This window comes from Tasmannia lanceolata, unplaced genomic scaffold (assembly GCF_043159265.1).
Source record: "Tasmannia lanceolata isolate RefF3 unplaced genomic scaffold, GAP_Taslan_0.1 ptg000018l, whole genome shotgun sequence".
NCBI lineage: Eukaryota > Viridiplantae > Streptophyta > Magnoliopsida > Canellales > Winteraceae > Tasmannia > Tasmannia lanceolata.
This window is the reverse complement of record NW_027518695.1, coordinates 58,990,782-59,013,890: the sequence shown is the minus strand read 5'-3', so window position 1 is coordinate 59,013,890 and position 23,109 is coordinate 58,990,782. Positions and strand designations below refer to the sequence as shown.

The 23,109-nt window shown below is 36.4% G+C and overlaps 2 protein-coding genes across 3 annotated transcripts; both read right to left on the bottom strand.

The window, feature by feature from the left end:
• Positions 1-332: 332 nt before the first annotated feature.
• On the bottom strand, positions 333-15,713 carry LOC143851998 (putative disease resistance protein RGA4). Of its 2 annotated transcripts, none has more exons than XM_077361511.1 (4): positions 12,706-15,713; positions 8,831-8,923; positions 2,682-2,779; positions 333-1,309 (listed from the first exon to the last, which is right to left on the bottom strand). In XM_077361511.1, exon 1 carries the CDS (start codon positions 15,696-15,698, stop codon positions 12,723-12,725), a length of 2,976 nt encoding a protein of 991 aa, XP_077217626.1. In that variant the 5' UTR covers positions 15,699-15,713; the 3' UTR covers positions 333-1,309; positions 2,682-2,779; positions 8,831-8,923; positions 12,706-12,722. The 2 variants fall into 2 exon arrangements, with proteins under 2 accessions (XP_077217626.1, XP_077217625.1); XM_077361510.1 differs by having other exon boundaries at positions 333-623.
• On the bottom strand, positions 15,712-16,679 carry LOC143850539 (putative disease resistance protein RGA3). Its single transcript, XM_077359781.1, has 2 exons — positions 15,839-16,679; positions 15,712-15,779 (listed from the first exon to the last, which is right to left on the bottom strand). Exons 1-2 carry the CDS (start codon positions 16,677-16,679, stop codon positions 15,712-15,714), a joined length of 909 nt encoding a protein of 302 aa, XP_077215896.1.
• Positions 16,680-23,109: the final 6,430 nt, after the last annotated feature.

Here is a 23,109-nt window from a genome sequence, read left to right as displayed (position 1 = left end):
GGATAAATAAAATGATTTGAAGACGACTCAGCTCACAAGCAAAGGATACACCGATTTTCCAAATGGAAGCACTTTCTTTTCAGTAAATCAAGTGTAGTAACCTTTTCGTGCGCCACCAGCCCATCCTAAAACAAAAACCTTGGAGTTTAGTAGGGATGGCTTTTCCCTACTGAATTTCAACAATAAATCCGTAGGGATAGCCTTTCCTATTTTTTTAATCCATTAAGTATCAATTCTTTGTGACCTAGTGGATCTGTACATTCACACACATTATATATAACATCAAAATTTCCACAGTTATAACATCCATTTTCCCCCAAAATATACAAATATATAAAAACTTAACTATTTTAATTGAATATTTTTAAAATTACAAAAATTCATTAATAACAAAAGTCCCGATATTGTTCCCTCAACTGAACTTGACAAAATACAGCATTGTTAAACATTCATCATCTAATGATTTATATAACACCATCTTCATCATGTCCTCATCATCTCCTCGATCCTCATCATCAATTACTCCAGAACTCCATGTGATTTTCAGTTGAATGTTGAACTCTTTGAGATGGATGGCTATGCAGGCACTGAACCTCTTTAGAAGCAACGGTATGTGACATATCCTGCCAAACAAAAAGTTAAAAAGAATGAAGTTCTTAGCCGATTCTCCGCAGAAATTATATATACAAGAATACACAGCATACATTACGCTTTCAGAATGAATGATCTTCAAAATGAATGATACGGAAACAACTACAACATATAGTAGAAAAAATGCATGCGTTGCACATTTATACGACCACAAGAAACACAAGTAATATTAAAAACATCAATGGCCATATTTACAAAAGAGACACATTGGGTAGATTATATATTTTGTTTTATGTAATGCAAGAGTCAAGAAATAGGCTCATTCAATTCATCTCCCTTATATATCACATCAAAATATACATTGAAACTAAGCTATGTCCAAGTATCCCATATTGATGATGATACACTGACTTGCCAGCTAAGAAGGGAAGCTATGTGCTGGTCCGCTAAGTCCAATAATCGCATCAGTCATTGCAGAAGAGACTAAAACTTGACCTTGCTGACCATATGCACACCTATAAATGAATATTGCAAACTAATACATGAATTAACTTTCATTTAATGATCCATGGAGGAGCTATTATCTGAATATTCCATCGCATAGTCGCCTTGACAAGAGACAACATCCATGATTCTGATCTCTTTGAAATTTGAGGCTCAAAGAATCCCTCGCGGTCACTATTTTCCCTTTGGTATGCCTTTAAAGAGGATGTGGTCCCTACATAAATTGTCTCCATTAGAGTATGACTGATGTTTTTTGTTTTTTTCTGAAACCAATTATCGCAAGAAGACCATGTCTACATTTTACCTGTCAACTCAGACAAGTGAGAGACGAAGTAAACAATACTTGTACAAGCCTAACAAAACAAGCAAGACAGACCATGCACATCCAGAGTGTACACAGGGACCTATAAAAGAGGATAAGGCTGATAAATTTGTTCAAATGTGGCCATCATTCTTCTCACTATCAAAGATTATCATGCTTGCAACAAACCAATCGTGGAATTAAATCTTAGAGAGTGTGATATCACCTATTAAGTGCTAGTTCATCATTCACACAATTAGACACCATGGTGTCCAGATGGACAAAAAAAATAATGTTTACGAGTTTGACCACTTGAACTTTAATTAAATGAAGAATTGGAATTTGATAAGAATCTTGAACTGCCAATTGGAGAGTGCTGGAATTTGATAAGAATCTTGAACTGCCAATTGGAGAGTACCTTGGCACAGCTAGTGCATGGAGCGTCATGCTATATCCACGTTAAATCACTCCCATGACCCATGTCGATATGATAAGGCCTCGAGGGATTCCCAACAACAATGGAGACACAATACAGTCTATAGCGTCTAAGACTAACAATTCAGTTAGAAATAGGAAATGACAGCAAGCATGTTACATAGCTTTCAAAAAGTGTAATTGCAAGCACAAAATCATCTAGAGTGCAGTAGAATAACTACATATAACTAAATAATATTAGAAGACACTATATCATAAACTATAAATGGAGGAATGTGAAGTACCAGAGTGAATAGATTCAGTTATAGAAACAGATGTCTGTCAGATGAGCTCTTAGCTGAAACAATATATCCGAGCATTATAATAGGAACATAATTCATATCACCTTCTAGTATGAGGATTACTCAAGAAATAAATATGTAATGAAACAAGGAAACCTTTTATTTTTTTCTCAAAAGGCTGACATTTCGGTGCCACTTTTACTAACCACAAACCTAAACCTCATGAACTTGACATATTCTGGTAGAAAGAACTATGAGGGTCAAGAAAAATGAAAGAGAAGAATAATTGTGAAAACATTATTCGGCTCACACGGATCATTCATATGCCACAAACCAGCGGGCGACATGGCATTGCGAATGTTCTAAACAACATTAAGAGCCATTGTGAACTATATCAAACAGAGATGCAGAATTGATGTCCTTAACAATGTAAAAATTACCAGTTAACTGAAAATTAATAAGAGCTATATGCTACGGCTGTATAGTTCTCATTATTGGCTAATAGCATGAAGAATGTCAAATAAACCATGATCAAACCTGATGCAGCTCCAAAGGCTTTCACGTTTTACCTGTTGAGAAAGAATACGGAGGGCCTGAACCCTCTTGAAACCATCTGCCAGACTCTTGCTAGGAAATAGGTCTTCCAAAGAACAAAATCATTGAAAACCTGCAAAAGGACACATACATATAATAAGATAAAATGATTTAAGTTGTAAATAAAACCTCATCAGTGACCAAAAGGATAAGTGGATCAAAATTAAATACCTCGTCTGAAATGGAAAATTAATTTTAGAAAACTCAAATTTCAAAATCAAGTTTGAAGTTATTATGAGCAAAATATCTAAAAGACGGATAAAGTTTTTAGACTCATAAAGTTCCCAGGGAAGTCATGCATTAAAAATGCTAATCATCTCCCTAACAATCCAACAAATGAGGGGCTAACCTCAAGTTGAAGTTCATCATTACTAGGGAAACAGAATTATAAGGGTATCACCTGTATGTTTTATGACAGTCTACTTGGATGGTTAGGATCATCCATGTATGGGCTGACCTGCTAGCTAGAATCTGAATCAACCGAATGTAGCACTCATTATGTTACGTTGGTCATGCCTTACCTTGTATACTTGATCCCATGTGCCCATCAAGTTCCAAATTGGAGTATTAGTCGGACCTACCATATGTCCACATAGTCCAGCAAGAGGGACCCACCATGGCCAGATAGGTGCTTAAAAGATCAAAAGCCTTAGACAGGTCTTATTTCCCAGCTTTGATAGCTTATTAAGAACAAGAAAGAAATAATTTTAGCTACATTAGTAGCTACCGCTCCTAATTAATTTTGATCATTTAGTTATCACTCTAAAGTGATCCACGTACAGGGATATGTATTGTCACCTAGACAAAAAGGAATTTATCATATATGTGAATTAGCTCCCCCTACACACCCCAATTAGCTCCCTGCTATGAAGTACATACATGCTCTATGTTATCTAAAGTTCCATGTGACCAACTTACTATTGCTCATCATTAGCTGCAAGCCGGCATACTGAGAAAGACAGTTAATTCCATCTTTTAGATGAGTGTTATGCACAATCATTTACATACAGATCAACCAAACTCGGAACCAGAATAACAATTCTGAAGTCATAAGAATCAAAGATGATCTTTCCTGATCGGATGCATAGGCCACACATGAAAAGAGAGAGGAATACCATAACAGATTTTAGCAGTATATAGTGGGGATAATCCCTAAGTAAGACATGGTGTGCCATGAAAAGGGAAGCAAAACTAAGATACAATTCTAACATTTTAATTCAAAACTCCATTGTTATGATACAATTGTCTGAAATGAGATCACAGAGTGTATAAAACCTGTCATATTCAAAATGGTCCGTATCAATGGCAAGAAATGCATGTGGATAATAACTATGTTTTTTGGTCACCAAAGGATATCTCCTCAGCTCAAAGTTAGTTACCATTGAAAACAACAAAAAATGACAAAAAGAGTAGCAAAAACAGAGTTCAATGGGTTTTACAAAAAGCCTCTTTGTATTTGCCATCAAGTGCTGACCATAGCAATGAAAATAGAAATTTCAGAAAGAAAGACAAAGCACGAAAGAAAATCATAAGCATTGATTACAGCAATACAAACAAAAGAGAAAGTACAGAAAAAATCAATGACACACCTGAAACCATAAAACTTTAAAGATGAGGAAAATAAAATCCAAGGAAAAAACCTAGGGTTCTAAGTCCAAAATCCTTCTAATGCAACCCCAAGTCGCTTTCTTACGGGGAGAGTTTTTGATAATCTGATCTGATTTCCATACTAACATCTCTTGCAGCAAAAGTCAATCTCGGTGTATAACAAGGGTTCGGATTTTCAACCCCAAATTTGTGTTTTTCTTCCTAAATTCCTTCGAACCATAAGAAAAGAAAAACCATAAGAAAAGAAAAGGCAGAAACTAGGATTGAATAACAGTCCTAGCATCCAAATTAAAATATAAAATCGATTCAACAAACCATTAGCAAATGAGCATGTGGGTGCTGGGCACCAAAAGAATATTCAAAACGGTCAATAAAAAGAACAAAAAAAGAACAAAAACATGATTAATTCCAAAATCACAACGAAAAGGAGAAAGTAACAAACAGAAATCTATGAAATGGTTCCCAAGCAAAGCCTCTTGTGGCAAAAGAAACCCTACCTACAGAAATTTTTTAAGAAGGCAAAACTCGGTATTTCCCTACGAAAAACTACTGATTCCTGTAGGGAAAGGAGTACCGTAGGCATATCGCTCAGGATTTCCCTACGAATTGCATAGTAATCCTTAGGTAGACACTATATCCCTACAGATAAAACTAACACCTGTAGGGATATGAAGTATTTTCGTACTGATATAAAAGGATGGGTAGGGAAAAGGTGAATTTTTCGCTACTGACATAACTAAAGTCGGTTGGGAAAGCCTAGATTTGTTGTAGTGATTCTACTTCCTTTTGCACCAAAACTGAATGGGGCCTGTAGCCTCTGCCAGTCACAGTCATTCCATACATCGTCTAAGACGAGTAGAAATCTCTTGCAACTCAATACTTCCTTGAGGCTAACTTGAAGTGGATCGATTTCGTTAAGACAACAACGTTTCTTTGTCATTGATTCAAAAATTGCTTTTGTTATTCTACAAATATCAAAATCTTCAGAGACACAAACCCATCCTCGAACTTGAAAATGATCTTCCACCCTTTTATCATTGTAAATAAGTTGGGAAAGAGTTGTCTTTCCAAGGGCCCCAATTCCGACTATCGGAATAACACATATATCCTTTGACGATGGGGGGAGGCATAACTTGCAACATTCTTTGAACCTTCTCGTATACCTCTTCTTCCATGACTCCAAAAGGATAAGAAGCAGCAAATCCTACCATAATATAACTTTGCATCCAAAGAAGGAATACGTGTTACCAAGCCATCAGATTGTATCTTGAGGAATCCAACCAAAGTGGAAAGATAGAAAAAATTGAACAGAAATCCTTCAAAATGAAATTGAGCAGCTAAAAGTATATGCCTTGAAGATTGAGTATTTCCAGCTATGGATCCTACAATTCCTTATAAAGCTCCCTGACAACCCCTTCATCCATCTTGACCCTGGCTAATAGCCTAGATTGGGCCCGGGGATTGATCTTCCCGTTGGCTTTGCTACAACAGTACTCATAGTGTAAGGTCAGCGGGTGGCATAGCTAAATTCCTCATTGAGATGACTGGACAAACTCTCGACCAAATTGTTCCAGCGCAACGATTAATAGCATCCTTGGAACTAATTTCATTGAAGTAGTTAGGGTTCTAATTGAGTGAGCCATGGATCATAAATGATGAGCGTAGCTTAATTTACCTAATCTCACAACTCAAGAATTTGGACAGAGTTAAGAGAAATGCCTAACTTATAAGAGGAGGTAGAGACCAAGTATTGTCATTTCAAATCATAAATCAAGCAATTTTCAGGGTACAATAAAATATTGTCATTTCTCTTATATTATTCTATAATAGTCCACTTCAAATAGTAAATCAAGCAATTTTCATGGTAAAACAACCCAATAGGGTCCTCTTCAAGTCCAAACTTATGCTCTAACAGAACACACCAGCTGAGAGGTGCCTAAAGCAGCAATGCTTAAGCTATTGGGTACTGAAAGTACTATCATTAGGAGACAGACATTTAATAAGTTATGCAAACATTTACTTTGCAACTCTCCGGATTGTTGATTACATGTTTGGCATCTAGATTTCTTTAGTTTAGATTTTCTACTTGTCAGTAGGAGGTATGGGCCAATATGTAGAGGTTTTTATTAGCAAATTTATAACCTTTTGAACTTCCAATGCAACCTAATAATATAAGTAATCATGGACAGACTTTAATATATTGCTCTGCTCTCATATACAAGAATACGGGATTGTCAATATATTTCAGTGTTACATTGCAGGCTACATAATCAGATTGTGTCACTACTTACGCTGTTATTTAGTGGTAGGTTAACAATAATATGAATGTCAGTAAATTATTTTTGTATTTGCTAAAATTTGCAGTCTCTCACTATTATGCGTTTTTTAATATATTTATACAGATTCTGTGTTAGTACAATAATGTTTCCTTGAATATAAAGCCAATATCAAAGAATTATTAGAAGTTACAAAGTGAATGCCAGCTCCACGCACTCATAGTGCCACACACCCATATGCCCGAGTATTGGAACAATTGGGATTCATATTGACTGATAGGGTTGTGAAGAGTGGTCCCAACACCTTCGCCAGTTGCTCCGAACCGTGTCTTTGTTTGAGGCTTGGATAACATGGAATTATCAGCCCCCAAGTTTCCAAAACTGAAAATAAAAAATAATTTATTGAGAATCTGAATTTATTGTCCTATTTTACTACAAGTAAAATAAGTTTTATCCAATATTTTAGAATGTCTTGCAGCCATTTTATTCAGTAGGGTGACTAGCCATGTCAACTCAACTCAACTCAACGTCATGACTAAAACCTGGTAATCTTTTTTAATACAACCAGATGCCCAGGCTACATTATTATTTTAAAGATAAAAATATATCATTTGAAAATAAAACCCTGTGGTACAGCAAAATGGAACGAGATGTCTCAACAAAGAAGATACCAAGCAGGTGACTAAAAAGTACTAACAAATCTATAACCCAACCACTATGCCTAAGAAAAACTAAATCTCAAAGAACCTGCCATCAGGAAAATAGTGCCTGAAACAAAACAGCAGCACAAAATGGATGAAACTTTCGCTGCTTGGATAGATGTAGCAGGATGCGGACAGGAACAACAACCCCTCTGATGTGTACCACCATGAACTACTGCAAGGGGAGGGTGTTCTCAATGCTCCGCGAAGAGCGCTCCACGCTCTCTCCTTTGGTTCCTATTTGCAGTATCTTTAACAGATGTCGAAATGTAGTTGAAGAATGTTGGACTAAATTTGTATAGATAGAATTCTGACAGCCATTTTGCTAATCTCCAAGGTCCATAGGACATTCTTCTACTACATCAATTGGCGTGGATCACCTTTGACTATAAGATTTAGGAATAGTTCTTCCTTGAAGATACAAAGAGCCACCAAGAGTTCTACTTCATTAATCTGTTGTAATCTTTGTTTATCTGTTTTTCATATATTTAAATATTGTCGTCTCTCCCATGGATGTAGGCACCATTTTCAAACAGAATAAAACATTGTTATCATTATATTAGTTTTTTTTGTTCCTTTTGTACGTGAGATTGAATTAGGCTGTCAAATTTCTACAACTCCTATTTATCTAGGGTGATTGCGCACATCTGTAGGGAATAGTCCTGCCCTAAAACTTGGTGTGGGGATACCCTATGTCTTTAAAAAAATAAAAAATAAAAAAATAAAAATAAAAAAAGATTTCTACAACTCCTATTCATCTAGGGAGCAAAGCTTCCAATGAAATGATGCAAACTATAAATTCATACCATACAATACGCACAATTGAAGATAAATTGGTGGTAGGATCAACAGCTGAAGAACCCAAAAGGGCTCAACTAGTAAGATTTCTAGGGCCGGACAAAACATGGTTTTGGTGTTGAAAAGCATATTACAGTTTCTTTGTTGCATCTGAAGCAGCAGTCTTTCAATGATTGAACAAGACTTAGGGATTGTGCCAATGGCTTTGCGTTGCAATCCCTGCCCACGTACGCTTTAGTAGAAAGTTACACACAATACACACTAGCAAAGCAAATAAAAATTGTTAACAAAGACGGAGCTTCAAGAAACAATTTTGGCTATGCATGTAGAGGCATTTTACATAGAATTGGTAATGGAGATTTCATTATTGGCTATTTGAATTTGTGGTAGCTATTAAGAATATTGCAATTCAACCTCTGAACTTGTTTCTTCTTCCTTTTTTTTTTTGTTTCTATTCTAAAAAACGAACCACATATTCGGTCAAAAGACAGTTCACGAGGCTCCTTTTGGAAGTCCTGAAGCATCAGACCAATATAACAATACAAAAAGAAAGGACAACATGCTGATGGAAGATGCTGTGTTCTTCACTTATTAAATAGACAGAGAAAATAGTTTGTCAGCATCAAAATGTATGCAGATTTATCTTTGTGGTTTGTAAGAAAGAAATCATGAATTGCATAGCAACCAAGCATGACTTTGTTTGTATGGAGGTACCTATTGGTTATTAAATTCTATACTTACATGATGTTCAAGATCCATTCCAGACTGCATATTTAGATAATATGCCATTTGTATTGTTCCATAAGAGAATAGTGCCCGCTGAATTCTCTGAACCTGAATGAAAAGATTAGCATGTAAGTTGACATATATATTACATGAACTTCACGTCAATTTGGCACGTCTTTGATTTATTGCTTAGATGGAATGCAAAAACATAACAATTTTGAGATAAATAAAGTCATGGAATTTAAAGTTGTAGAAATCTACAGGATGAAAATTCTTTCCGCTGCATGTTCAACTAAAGCAACATCTAAACAAGTAAATAATTCAAATGATAATGGGTATTCAGAAAAACGTAACTGAATAAAAACGAATTGAATGACCTTGTACTCATAGAACATGGAAGAGTCTATAGTAAGGCAATAACAAAATTTTGGTAAAATTTTTGAAAAAGGAGAGTATGATCTGTGTGGAATTTCCATTTTTGGAGACAGATGGATTAGGGTTTTGAAAAGAAGATGGAATAGAGAACTATATAGAAGAGGAAAAAAGATCTACGGCTTCGAAGGGTGTAAGAAGGAAAACTATGTATCTAATACGAGGTTAAACTCAATCCCTTGTTAAGGGAACTTGATCCCTATGCTATGGAATGGTGTAATATCATCTATAGTCATATAAGAGAGACAGAGAGATAGAGGAGAGAAATCCTCCATAGGGGAGAATAATCTATTTTTCTTTGTTCTATTAATGAGCTTGACAATGTATTTTGCATAAAAGAAATTACCAAAAAACTAAAATACCATAATAAACAGAAATGCTCACTAGTGCAGAATGTTCAACAATATCAAACTAAGAAGTGGCTAGATCAAATCCGAATCAACTCGGGTAATGAATGGAAAGACCACATTCAAGGCAAAACATAGTCTCATTGGATGGCTTCTGATGCAAGCTACTTTTGTTTTTTATGAACTTGAAATTCCAATAAAATCTATCCGTGCATGTGCGTGTGTGTGTGTGTGTAAGATGAAAAATAACAGAGTTTTGATGCTCAGCTCTACCAGAAGTTAAGCATAAAGAATGTAATCAATTGCAAATGAAATCAGCAATCAAATAACATGTAAACCAAACCAACACTAAATAAAACGGAAGAAGATTTGAATAGTTGAATGCCTAAAATTTTAGCTACAAGATGAATTAATATGAATGATACCAAGAAATAATGACAAGGAACAACTAATGAGTAGTAAGGACAATAAAAATCCATGGTGGCTGGTTTGACTTTGTTAAAAGTTAATTATGCATAGATCTTACATTCATACAATGATGAAATTATGAAGTAATGTATACAAAGATACTTTTTCTTTTTTCAAGGATTAGTTGAAACTTATTGAAAAATGAAAACAAAGAAAAGTACAACAAACACTCCACCAAGGAACAAAAATCAAAGGGCCCAAAACAGAGCATAAATTCAATGAAGAATATAAGGTAAATTCATCCTATTTAGGGTTCATTTGTCTCAAACAAGTCATAATCTACTTTATATCAGGCAAAGACCAAGACAAAAAATTTTGAGATATAATGAAAAAATTAAAGAAATGATTGGATTGGGGAGAAGAAAGTGGTGTAATTTTCACCTTGCCTTTTCTTTTAATTTTTCATGGATTAGTGTCCTTTCTTAATGAACCTGAAATTCCAGTAAAATTAATTATTTCTTTTGTTTTGTAAGAAAGTGAAACAAAGAAAATGAGGAAATGAAAAGCAATAGAGAGAAATTGAGGTTTACTATTCTTTAGTCCCAACTGATACTTTTGACTAACCTCGGTGAATGGATAAAGGCATCCAAAAATCATGGAGAAGGGGAAACATATGGAAAGAGGCAGGGATCATTTTTTTTTTTTTAAAGGTAAGCTAGGATATAACCTCCAACTTCTTTATCATTCTTTATTTGGTAGGCCTAAACTAAAAGAGTAGGTGAGATTTTGAAATAAATTGGAGAAACTTTAGGGCAGTAAAAAGTTGCAACTAAGAAAGGTCCAATAAAGCATTTTAAGTTAACATGTATGTTTGTGTGTGTGCGCTTTTAACTATTTCTTATTTAACAAAAAAGAAGTCAATATGCCAGTGTGTTTGTGTGTCTGTATTTTTAATTTTCCTTATTTAGCAAAAAAAATCAATGTGTGTGTGTGTGTGTGCGTGTGAGGAAAAGGGAGAGATAGAGAAAGAGGTACATGCAAGTTGGAAAATTAATTAAATGTTGATGCTAAGTTCTAATAGAAGTTGGTGTAACAAATGCACAAGAGAAACCTTTAGACACCACTCCATCTTCTTATAAGCATATGGAATGTAACTAATTGCAAACTAAATCACCAATAAAAAAGATACAAAGATATGATGACAAGTAACGACCAATGAATAGAAAGCTCAATAAAAATCCATGGTGGCTTGTTTGACATTGTTAAAGTTAACTGTGCATAGATCTTAGTTACACACATTGATCAAATTCTTAATACAGACAGTTCTTTTCTTCTTGAGAGACTGAAACTAATTGAAAAAGGAGAACAGAGAAAAATAAAACAAATACTTCACCAAGGGAAAAAGCCACTAAAGGAAAAGAAAAGGAAATCCCATAAGAACCAAAGCAGCCAGAACAGTGCTTAAATTCAGCGATGGGTACTCAGTAAATTCATTCCAGTTGGATTCTTTTTGTTACAAAAAAGGTAACAATTTATTGTAAACTACTAGGTAAGTAAAATTGAAAATAAATGGCGAAGAATGTACGAACCACTCTTTTAGCATCATCAACTAATGTCAGATTTGATTTTAGAGAAGAAAAATTCAACCCAAACATACAACAAAGAAAAACATTTAACCTACTTCGAACCATGTAAGATAGAATTTTGTAAGGGCATCTAAAATTTCTTTGAGTAGATTTTTTTTCAGCATCACGTTGTTCCATCCTAATCCATAGAACTAGAACAAAGAGCATTCTACTAGCATCAAATCAACTAATTTCGAATTTGATTTTAGATTAAAATATCTCAACCTAGACATACCGCATTTAAACCTCCTTTGAACTATGTAAAACATAATTTTATTTTGGAACTGCAATTTTTTTGAGTTTATGTGTTTGCTAGCATCATGGTGTTCCATACTAGGCTAAAAAACTAGAATAGAGAGTTTCGAATTTGGGTTTTTGTTTACTGACCGTAAGTAATAGAAGTATGCATCTTTATCAATGCATTCATTTTTTAATCTCTTTTGAGGTTCTTAAGCATGACTAATTTGAATGTTAGGCATGTATGTGTTCCTTGTCTTGTCTCTTGAGATTTTACGTGCACTAATGGGGTTCCCACATTTTATTGATAAAGAATTTCAAAAGTTTCTACTGCATGAACAATTTTGGGTTGGAGAAGAAAGTCATTGGATATTTGCTTTGTCTTATTGTTTTCATTTTTCATGGATAGGTGCACTTTCTTTATGAACTTGAAATTCCAATAAAATGTGTGTGTGTGTGTGTGAGGGGTAGATTCAAGATGAAAAATTAACATAGTTTTGATGCTCAGTTCTAACAGAAGTTTAGGGAATGTAATCAATTGCAAATGAAATCATCAATCAAATAACATTTAAAGCAAACCAATGCTAAATAAAATGAAAGAAGATTTGAAGAGTTGCTACAAGATCAATTAATATGAATGATACCATAGAGTTCAAAACAGAGCATAAATTCAATGAAGCATGTAAGGTAAATTCATCCTAGTTAGGGTTCCTTTTGTCTTAAACAAGTCATAATCTACTGTATGGCAAGACTAAGACAAGAAATTTTGAGATATAATGAAAAATTAAAGAACCTGAAAAAAAATATAAAACAAAAGCCAAGAGGAGAGACAGTCGTGTACCTTTTCCAGAGTAGTCTTCAAACCCACGAGTTATTTATCCATATGAAGGGGATGTGTGAGATATTGGGCCAATATTGGCCTCCGTCCTTTTGACACTGTTTCTCTACTTCCGGACATCCACGAATTTGTAATCTCTGAAGCGTGGTGGGCAGCCCTTCCTCCGGCAAGGAAAGGAGTTGAGGACAAAAACGAATGGTCAATTTTTTGAGGGAGGTGAGGTTCTTCAACATCCCCTTGGGCAGGGATTTCAGATTATCACACGAAAAGAAACCGAGGGTTTTAAGCGTGGGGGGCAGTAGCATGCTTGGAGAGAATTCGATTTGTGAACATTCAGAAATAGACAAGGTTTGGAGGGATGTAAGGTTTTTAGAAAAGATCTCAACATTATCAACTCTGAGATCTGTAAGCATGTCGAGCATTCCCTCTGGAAACTGCTGCATTATAGGGCACTTTCTAATTTTCATTGCACGGAGGCCGATGATGTTTGGCAATGACTCTAGTTGTGGACACTTATTAATATCTAATTCTTCGAGGGAGGTGAGGTTATTACCCATCCCCTTGGATAGGGATTTGAGATTAGGACAGTCGGAGATCGAGAGAGATGTAAGCGCGGTGGGTAACTCCTCCTCGCCTGCCAATGACTCCAATTGTGGACAATTTCTAATTTCCAAAATTTTGAGGGACGTAAGGTTGTTGAAAATCCCCTTGGCCATGGATTTGAGATTACAACATGAGAATATATCAAGGGATTGAAGAGTGATGGGCAGTTCCTCCAATGACTCCAATTGCGGACAACTTCTAATCTTCAATTTTTTGAGGGACGTAAGGTTGCTGAAAATCCCCTTGGATATGGATTTCAGATTAGAACATGAGAATATCTTAAGGGATTGAAGAGTGACAGGCAGTTCCTCCTCTGGCAAGAATGGGCATTGAGTAACCAAGTCCAGATGTTGGAGGGAACTCAGTTTTCCTAGCCCCCTTGTAGGCGTACACTTTAGGCTATCACAACCGTTGGATATATCGAGAGATCTAAGCGTGATGGGAAGGCCCTCCTCGTCATCTCCCAATGACTCGAGTTTAGGACACCGCTCAATTTGTAAATATTGGAGAGAAGGAAGGTCATGCAACCCGACCTCCTTTGGCCAAGACACCAACTCATTACAGCCAGTGACCGCCAATTCCTCTAGTGCGGTTAAGGGTTGAAGAAATCCAGGGGGTAAGGATATCAAGCCTTCAATAAAGCCAATTCGTAATGACTTTAGAGTAGTGAGGCAAGGAACCAAGGCCAATACCATCTCATTACACTTTCCTAATTCCAAATTACTAATGGATGGGAGGTGGGGAAATCTCTGCAGCTTAGGACAATTTGATAATTTTAGTGTACCAAGGCATGGCATGTCCCCTTTCCTTGCTCCACACCATTCCTCCAAATTCGGCATGTCTACAAGCTCTAACTCCTCCAATGATGGAAAACCCTTAATAACCTTATTGGACCCACCAATAAACTCACCTTCAATATGTTTCAATCCATCCATTCCATTAATCTTGAGCTTCTTGAGGAAAGGTAGCTGCCCAAGGGGTGGAAGTTGTTGGCAATTCAAACATCCAACGAGACTAACAGTGTTCAGATTCGTCAAATTACCGCTCATCATCCACCTGGGGAAACTAACACCACCATATGATAAAATCTTTAGGGCTTTGAGGTTGGTGTGAGGTTCGAGGCCTTCAAGTACCTCCTCATCAACTGCAACATCTTGTGGATTATTATTGCTCCATCCCAACGTTAACTCATCAAGGTGCTGTTTCTTCTTAAAATTGGCTTCCTTGCATTCCTTCCCATCTATCACATTTTCTAAATTTGAAATGTGAATAGTTCCCCTCAACTCTGTCAAGTTCTTTAACTCCCTTATTCCACATCCACTTTCGTTGCCCACAACAAATATAGTCAGTGTTTGAAGAGTTATTAATTTCCCAAGTTCCGGCGGCGTAGATATCTTACAACCCTTCAAAGTGAGATGCCGTAAGTTAATTAGGTTGCTGGTGGACTTTGGTAGCTCAGCAAGTTGCTTGCAATAGCAAAGTTTCAGTGTTTGCAGATTATAGAGGCTAGCAATTGATTCAGGCAAGGTTGCAATATTTGTATGAGAGAGATCAAGGTACCTCAAATATTTTAATTCGCCAATAGAATCTGCCAATTCTCTGATATAAGTACCACCCAAATCTAACACCCGTAAGCATCTCAATTTTAGGAAGAAATCATGAGCAACTTGCTTAGTGAGTGTTTCGTACCTTGGCGGTAGCAGAAATGTGCGCAGCCTCTCAGATTCATGAAAGGACTTGAAAATTCGTGAGTGTTCATTGCATTGCCATACTGATGCATGACGAACCTTTGCAGCGATATTCGAAGAGTCGATGCTATTTTTTATTCTGAAGCATTCATCACCAGAAACGGATTGCGCAAGGTCATGATTTAAGTCATGCATCTTGTAGCATGATCCGTGGAGCCCTCTAGAATATTTAAAGAACGACCTCCATGTCAAGTCATCAAAATAGTCAGAGCCTATGTCTTCCAATCGGTTCTCAGATTGGATAAATCCTTCTGCAATCCAAAGTTGGATTAGAGTGTCCTTATAAAATTCATAATCCTTTGGAAACAGGGAGCAGTACACAAAACATTGTTTCAGATATGCAGGTAAGTGATCATAGCTAACCTTTAGTATTGGAATAATATCATCTTTCATCTCTGATATTGCCCACATATCACTTTCAAGGATATTCCTCCACTTTTTCTCATCAGTATTTGAACGTAAGAGACCTCCAAGAGCTTCTATTGCCAAAGGCAAGCCATTGCACTTTTTCACAATCTCTTTTCCAATTGCTACTAAATTCGGAGATACATCTGAGCTTCCCACTATGAATGCCCGTTGTGTAAACAGGGTCCAGCCGTCGTCCTCGCCTAAACAACCCAAATTATAGTCGGGGATTGTGCCCATGATTCTAGAAACTCTAGAACTTCGCGTAGTAACTATAATTCTGCTCCCTTTTGCTCCAAAACTGAATGGGGACTGTAGCCTCTGCCAGTCATTAGGATTGACATGCCATACATCGTCTAGTACGAGTAGAAATCTCTTGCCACTTAATTCTTCCTTGAGTCTAACTTGAAGTGGATCGATTTCGTTAAGATCACAAGAGTTCTTTGTCACTGATTCCATAATTGCTTTTGTTATTCTACACATATCAAAATCTTCAGAGACGCAGACCCATCCTCGACCTGAAAAATGATCTCCCACCCTTTTATCATTGTAAATAAACTGGGCGAGAGTTGTCTTTCCGAGGCCCCCAATGCCTACGATCGGAATAACAGATATATCCTTGGACGAAGATGACGACGACGAAGATGCGGATTCATCCAGTAGCAATTTTACTATCTTCTCTTTATCCTTATCCCGACCGAATATATTTGATTCGTTTATCAAGGAGCTAGTCAGCGATTGCCTTTTTATTTCACTCCGCCTCCCTCCATCTCCTTGTTTGAGATGAAGGTCATGCCTCTCCTTTGCAATTTTATCCAGTCTCTCCTGAATTTCCTTCATCTTCTGTACTATCGTCTTATCTCGAGACAAAAATGGGATGGAATTAAAAAGAACAGAAAAGAAGTTGTATAGCTGATGCTTCCTCTTTCTGAATTGATTTCCGCCTTCCAATTTTAATCGGAGCGCGTCCGTTGCAAACTCTTCCACTACATCATCAGCGTCGTATGCAACATCCTTAAGCTTTCGAAGCCAATCTTTCACTTCATTACTAGTTACTTGCTGTTCTTCAGCATCTTGAAGCACAGCTTGAATTGTGGATAATGTGCTGGAAAGGTTTTTGATCTCCTCATCAATGCCCCACCGTAATTTAATCTCTTTTATGGATTCCTCCAATTTGCCAACGATTGCATTAACAAGAGGGGATAGTAAGTAATCCGCCATACCTTGTTCTAGTATTGGACAGACAAACTAACAAATTGTGCTTCAAAAAAAAGCAAGATTAGAACAGTAAGATAAGAACTCAAAACGCCTCTGGTTTTTTTTAGAACAGAGAGCCTCTTGCAGTGGGGGAAAACAAGTAATGAATCATTATTTTCCTCATGTTCAGATGATTCTAACCCCTGATCTAAAGATGGACTCAAATTGTGAAAAATTCTATGATGGGACAGTTGGGATCAACCTATTGAAATGATTTTTGGGGCAAAACTTATTTACGTTGTGACCCAGCAAATGGACGGTTTGGATCATCCTATGGTATGGGCTGTACCTTCCATTTTGAAAACTTGGGGTCAATTCATACATAGAAGGGGGTGAATTTATCACCGCCCGGAAAGAAAAGTAAGTTGATTGTGACGCAAGACCAAAATGAAAAAGATGCAATAATTCATCCCTGAGATGATCTGAGACGTTGGCTTGATTGACCTTGCTCTGATCTCCTATATATATGCCCCCAAAATCATACAAATCTTTCCATCTTGATATCACATAGACTATCAGAAATAGCATGGCCCATCAAATGGATGGATCAGATTAGTTAATGATAGGACACATATTGCCAATCATATTGCCAAATATGTAATTGATGGGATCATACAAGTCGTCCATCTCAAATCGCTAGTATAGCACCAGTGGGGAGATTTTTACTAATCAAATGAGGCCCATTTAAGCACTAGTTAATGTCATCAAACAATAGTTAAGAAAAGCAAAGTTTAATTGTGCCATTAATAGTCAAAGATGCAATAATTCATCTATCCCATTCACGTGCTCAAGCCAACGAGCACCACATATTAGAAAAAAGCTAAGGTGGAGCGCTCAGTTGAAGAGAATATTAGAAGAGATAATATTTTGCTTATTTCCTAGTTTTTTCGCTAAAATAATGGAAGGGAAATAAAAAACGCTAAAACCGATTAAATGGGTTGGGGGATAAATTTACCGATTAAATTGATTGAGGGTAAATTTGCCATATTATAATTTTTAGCGGAGAAAATTGACGTATGTGAGTTTTAGGGACCTTTTAGCAAATATTTTCTAAAAGTAGGTCTACTAAGATAATTTGCTTTTCTTAGGGACTAATATGCAATTATTTTGACATGTAGGGACTAATCAGCAAAAATCCCTTGTTTTAATTATATGTGTATTCGTAGAGTAGTGGTCAAGTGGTCTTCTAGTAAAATAGGAATGAAGTGGTTCGGCTCTGTTTGGTTGCACAATAGCCTGGCTTTTTGTATCTGTTGGTTTTACTTGAGTTTTGGGTGCCACATCATTAATACTAGTTGCAGCCTCGTGCCTTGCACAGGAATGAAAAACAACATTTCAGCTCAAAACTTCGATATAAACAATGTTACACGGGAATGAAAAATAGTGTTTCATTTAATATGAATGAACATAAATGCTTTCTTAAAGACAAATTAAAAAACATTACTTTAGTACCTGATCCATGCGATATTTTAATTCAGAGAATGGATTAGCAAGTCCATGACACAGATGAATAGTTCAAATTGATCTGCCAAAACTGTATGCCTACAATAAAAGTTTGTTATTAAGGCCTTTCCAACTTGAAATGCAAGGCTAGCATGAAATACAAAGGAATATAGAAAATAGGAGGAGGATTTGAAAAGAAGCATAGAATAAGCACAAGTGTTATAAGCAAATGCATCACAACATACATAGGAGAAAATTCACGAAAAGCACCCGCACACATATGTATGATATGCTCTTATAAAATATAGGTACTATTTTGAGTGTCATAACAAATAGAACAACCAAGAGATAACATTTACAAACTTCAATATCAACGCAACAAAATCATCCGCAAACCTGAAACCTTACCTGTAGAGGATATGAATATTCAATCCAAAGGATGATTTTTCTGGTTGAAGGATATATATTTTCTGATAACTAGTAGATTAATGGACAATTACAAGTCTTTTTAAGAAAAGTGTAAATGGCGTGATGAATCCCAGATATCAATTGATGTAATTTTTATTTGAAGGATATATATCCGATGAAGTTGAAACGTTGGCACCAACTGAGATTTAGAGCATAGTTAGCAAAACGCCATTTAAAACCGCGTTTTTCTTTTTCTTTTTTGAAAAAAACTCGTTTTATTCAGTTCCGGTATAAAACGGTGTTTTGAACAGCCCATCGTTTAAAACGGTAATTTTTTTTAAGAAATCGTATAAAACGCGAATAAAATTTGTATGGACGTTTTTTCACTTTTTTCCTTCTTTTTTCCAAGTTTATCCTTTGCCCTTTCTTCCAAGTTTTTGCTTCATCATTCAATCCTTTCTTAGATTTTTAGGGTTTGGGAAAACAGAGAACGAAGAGAAGAGGTTTCCTAGGGTTGAAGGGATCTATTGGGAGGAGAGGAGTTCTTTGATTTTCGTTTAGGGTTTGCACAACAGAACAGGGTTTGAGTCAAGGGAAGGTTTGTATTTTTGTTCTCGTTTTTGAGGATTTTACAGAGGAGTTTTCAATTAGGGTTTGGGAAATAAGACGGGAATGGAGAAGAGAGAAGAGAGAAGAGAGAAGAGAGAAGAGAAGGAGGAGAACAGAGCTTCCCCTTTCCGACACCACCAACGCTGCCTCAGATCCCTTTCACCTCTGCCACCACTCCAACCAGTTCCGGCGGCCGTCACTTCCGGCAACAATCTTCATCGCCGCTGGCCATGTCCATCAAACCCCTTTCATCTTCATCCATCTCCACCGCCTTTTGTCAATCATCTCAGCCACTTCCACCTCCACCTCCACCTCCACCTCCACCATCAAACCCTCTAGAAAAAAAGAAAAAGAAAAATAGAGGAGAAAAGAGGGATGAAACATGATCTTTTTTTAAGAGAGATTCTGTTAAGGGTTTGCAATGATTTGTCGAACATGGATGTCAAGCTATCTGGATTGCTTTTCATACATGGTTTATTGAAGTGGGTTTCTATGCGTAGAGGTGCTTTTGGATATTGTTATTATTTCTCTTGTATGATGAACTGGATTTTAACCACCACTCCAACCAGTTCCGGCGGCCGTCACTCCCGACAACAATCTTCATCACTGCCGGCCATGTCCATCAAACCCCTTTTATCTTCATCCATCTCCACCGCCTCTTGTCAATCATCTCAGCCACTTCCACCTCCACCTCCACCTCCACCTCCACCTCCACCATCAAACCCTCTAGAAAAAAAAAAGAAAAAGAGAGGAGAAAAGAGAGATGAAACATGATCTTTTTTTAAGAGAGATCTTGTTAAGGGTTTGCAATGATTTGTCGAACATGGATGTCGAGCTATCTGGATTGCTTTTGATACATGGTTTACTGAAATGGGTTTCTATGCGCAGAGGTGCTTTTAGATATTGTTATTATTTCTCTTGTATGATGAACAGGATTTTAACAGAACTTAATAAAATATTTAGATTCTCCTGGGTATATGTTAATCTGTGAAGGTTCTGGACTTCAAGATTGAAAGATGGTATCTCGAGGCTCGATATTTGAATATTTTATTATATATTATGATAATGTGTTTATGTTCCTCACATTGTGGCCTCATCTCATATTAGGGTTATCTTGTCTCTCGCTTTCATTTCAAAGAAAAACTTGATAGGGAGAAAAGAGAGATCTAGATCTTTTCTTCTTTAGGGTTTGCAAAAAGAACTAAACAGAGAAAAAGAAGAAGAGAGACCATATTCTACCTTTTTTGGAGTCACGGACACACCCGCTTTTTTTAATCTGTTTTTTTAAAAGCAAAACATATTAAACTCGTTTTTTTCATTAAACGTATTTTTGGTGTTTCCGTTTATTTGACCGTTTTATTGACTACATTTTTTAAACAAAACCATATTAAACCCGAATTTTTTCTGTCCCGTTTTTTCCGTATCACATTTTGCTAACTATGATTTAGAGGGAGAAAACAGGAAGGATACATATCCGGTGAAGTTGAAACGTTGGCACCAACTGAGATTTAAAGAGAGAAACAGGAAGGATATATATCCGGTGAAGTTGAAATGTTGGCACCCATTGAGATTTAGAGAGTGAAACGGTTCAGATAGAATTTTTTGTAGTTAATTGCTAAATTAATGGACTATTAAAAGTCATTTCAAAGGAAAGGGTAAACGTCATTCCAAAAGAAAGGGTTTTACTTAAATAAAAACGAAAAAATATAAAAATGTTGGGCCCAACGTGCATGACTCTATTTTACTTAGATATTATTAGATGTTCTGTTTGGTTGGCGTTGAACTAATGAATCCTCCTTATCTGATGGCATGCCACTTGTCTCCTATCAACAAATTCCAATTAAAAAACTACAAAAAGTGGTTTTTGCTTGGATTTCTCAAGGAAAGATGCTCTCTCTGTTTGAATATTGGTAATGAAACCCCTAACCACTGCTCCATGCAGTTGACAACCAAAACTACTTACTACTATTCTATAGGTAAGTTCTAGGATAATCTAAGGCTTGTCTCATTGTTGACTGAGGTAAATTCTGTAGTGGCCAAAACCTATCGCTAATAATACCCACCAATCTAGAAATACTCAAGATCATGCACAAACAAGATGGAGAAAATATATGCCAACAAACCACAACCACCAACGGGAACCAAAACAAACAACCACAAGAAGACAAGAATATATGTGGTTCACCATATTGGGCTACTCCACGGACAAGGCAACACGCAATCCACTAGTTAGAACCAAGATCATGGGTAACCACAATGCGCTAGATTTTCTCCTCTTACTTTGAGGAACAAATAACCACCTTGATTAACCGAAAAGAAGAAGAGAAATCCTAGTTTTTGTATCACCACAAAAAACCCTCCTAGAGCCACAAGAGGACCGCGCCATAAACTTCCGTAAAAAATCTTCCGGAAAAAAGCGAATGACATTTTGCAATCCTACAGGCTTAGTATATATCAGGAGTATTCGAGGCCCATGCTATGCATGGGTGTAAAATGTTGGACCCACCCCACCGAAACATGAGGTGCAAGAAGGGGTAGATGTAAATACCCGAAAATACCCCTTAGTAAAAATTTTGTTTCCCCTTGTTAAAGAGGGGCATTTTTGTCATTAAGTGTTAGAATTAGATTATGGCTCTTTTAAGAAAGCCTATAAATACAATCTCTTGTGGAAATTAGGGATCTAAACAAGCCCTAGATGTTTTGTTCAGCCCCAAGAGAGGAAATTCGTGAAGGAGAAGAAGGAAGTTTCAATTTGGAAGGAGAAAACACGAATCAGGGTAAAATCCATGTTTTACATAAGATTTGGCATGTGAAGAACTCTAAAACTAGGATCTAATGAAACTTGTTATTATGATCTAGATGATTAGGTTTGGTGTAAAGAATTGTATAAGAATTTAGGGATGAATTTATGGATCCCTAAGAAACTAAGAGTTGAGTTTTAGAATTCTAAGAGTCTAGGTTTGGGTTATGCCCTAAAAGCTTAGATTAAATAAGGTAAATAGATTTGAGGTTTCAGAGTGCGAAATTGGGTTTTATGGATTCCTCTTATAGATACGAGTCCAACAGATCTGACCACGTGCGATTTGGAGTTCAAACGAATGAATTATTGCTGTTTTAGTGTAAAAAAGGGTGAAAAATCGCGTTTCGAGAAAAACTGGGTCCGAGCAGGGACGGACGACAGAAAAAAAATGGCAGGCGTCCGACTGTGTGAAGTTGGACAAATTGAAAAGTACCCGGATGTTTGGCGAGGCAGTTTTTCCCCCCGACAGTTTAAACTTCAAAAATTCATAAGCTCTTCGTTTCTTGTCCTTTTTTTATGCTCTTGTAATTTACGGACATGCCAGAAACGTGTACTTTCTGTTAAAAATAGTTTCAAATTTTTTTGGAGACTCTATAGTAATAATAATTCTAAAATACTGAAAAGAACCCTAGGTCGGTTTAGGGCTGTTTACCAATTCATTTTCGATTGAGCACCAAAGGGTGTCTTGCGTCAGTAGGATGATATATATGCCTGATAGGAGTGAAATCAATGATGAAACTCATAGAGAATATTCATACTCTTGATCGTAGGTAACTAAAGTGATTAAGAAAAGGAAAAGTTTTCTTCATCAAGGTACGTAATTTCGTACCACTTTAGTGATATGATTAGTCATTGAATGATATGCCTCTTTTATTTCGATTCTCTAATCTTTTCGAATATATGAAACCTTTGATAGTCTTAGACTTTGATTTGGGTCTTGCATGCTTACCTCTCATTAATTACAGCCCATTGAATTTTGTACTCATTGATAACCTATGATTTTGTATTGAATATGTGACTCTCTCCGACGTAAGAATCTTTTGATCATTGTATACCCAATTATTTTGGAAAATCTTGTAGAACCAAAGTAAACCATAATCTTTGGAACTTTGTACGTACCTTAGGACTTTTTGT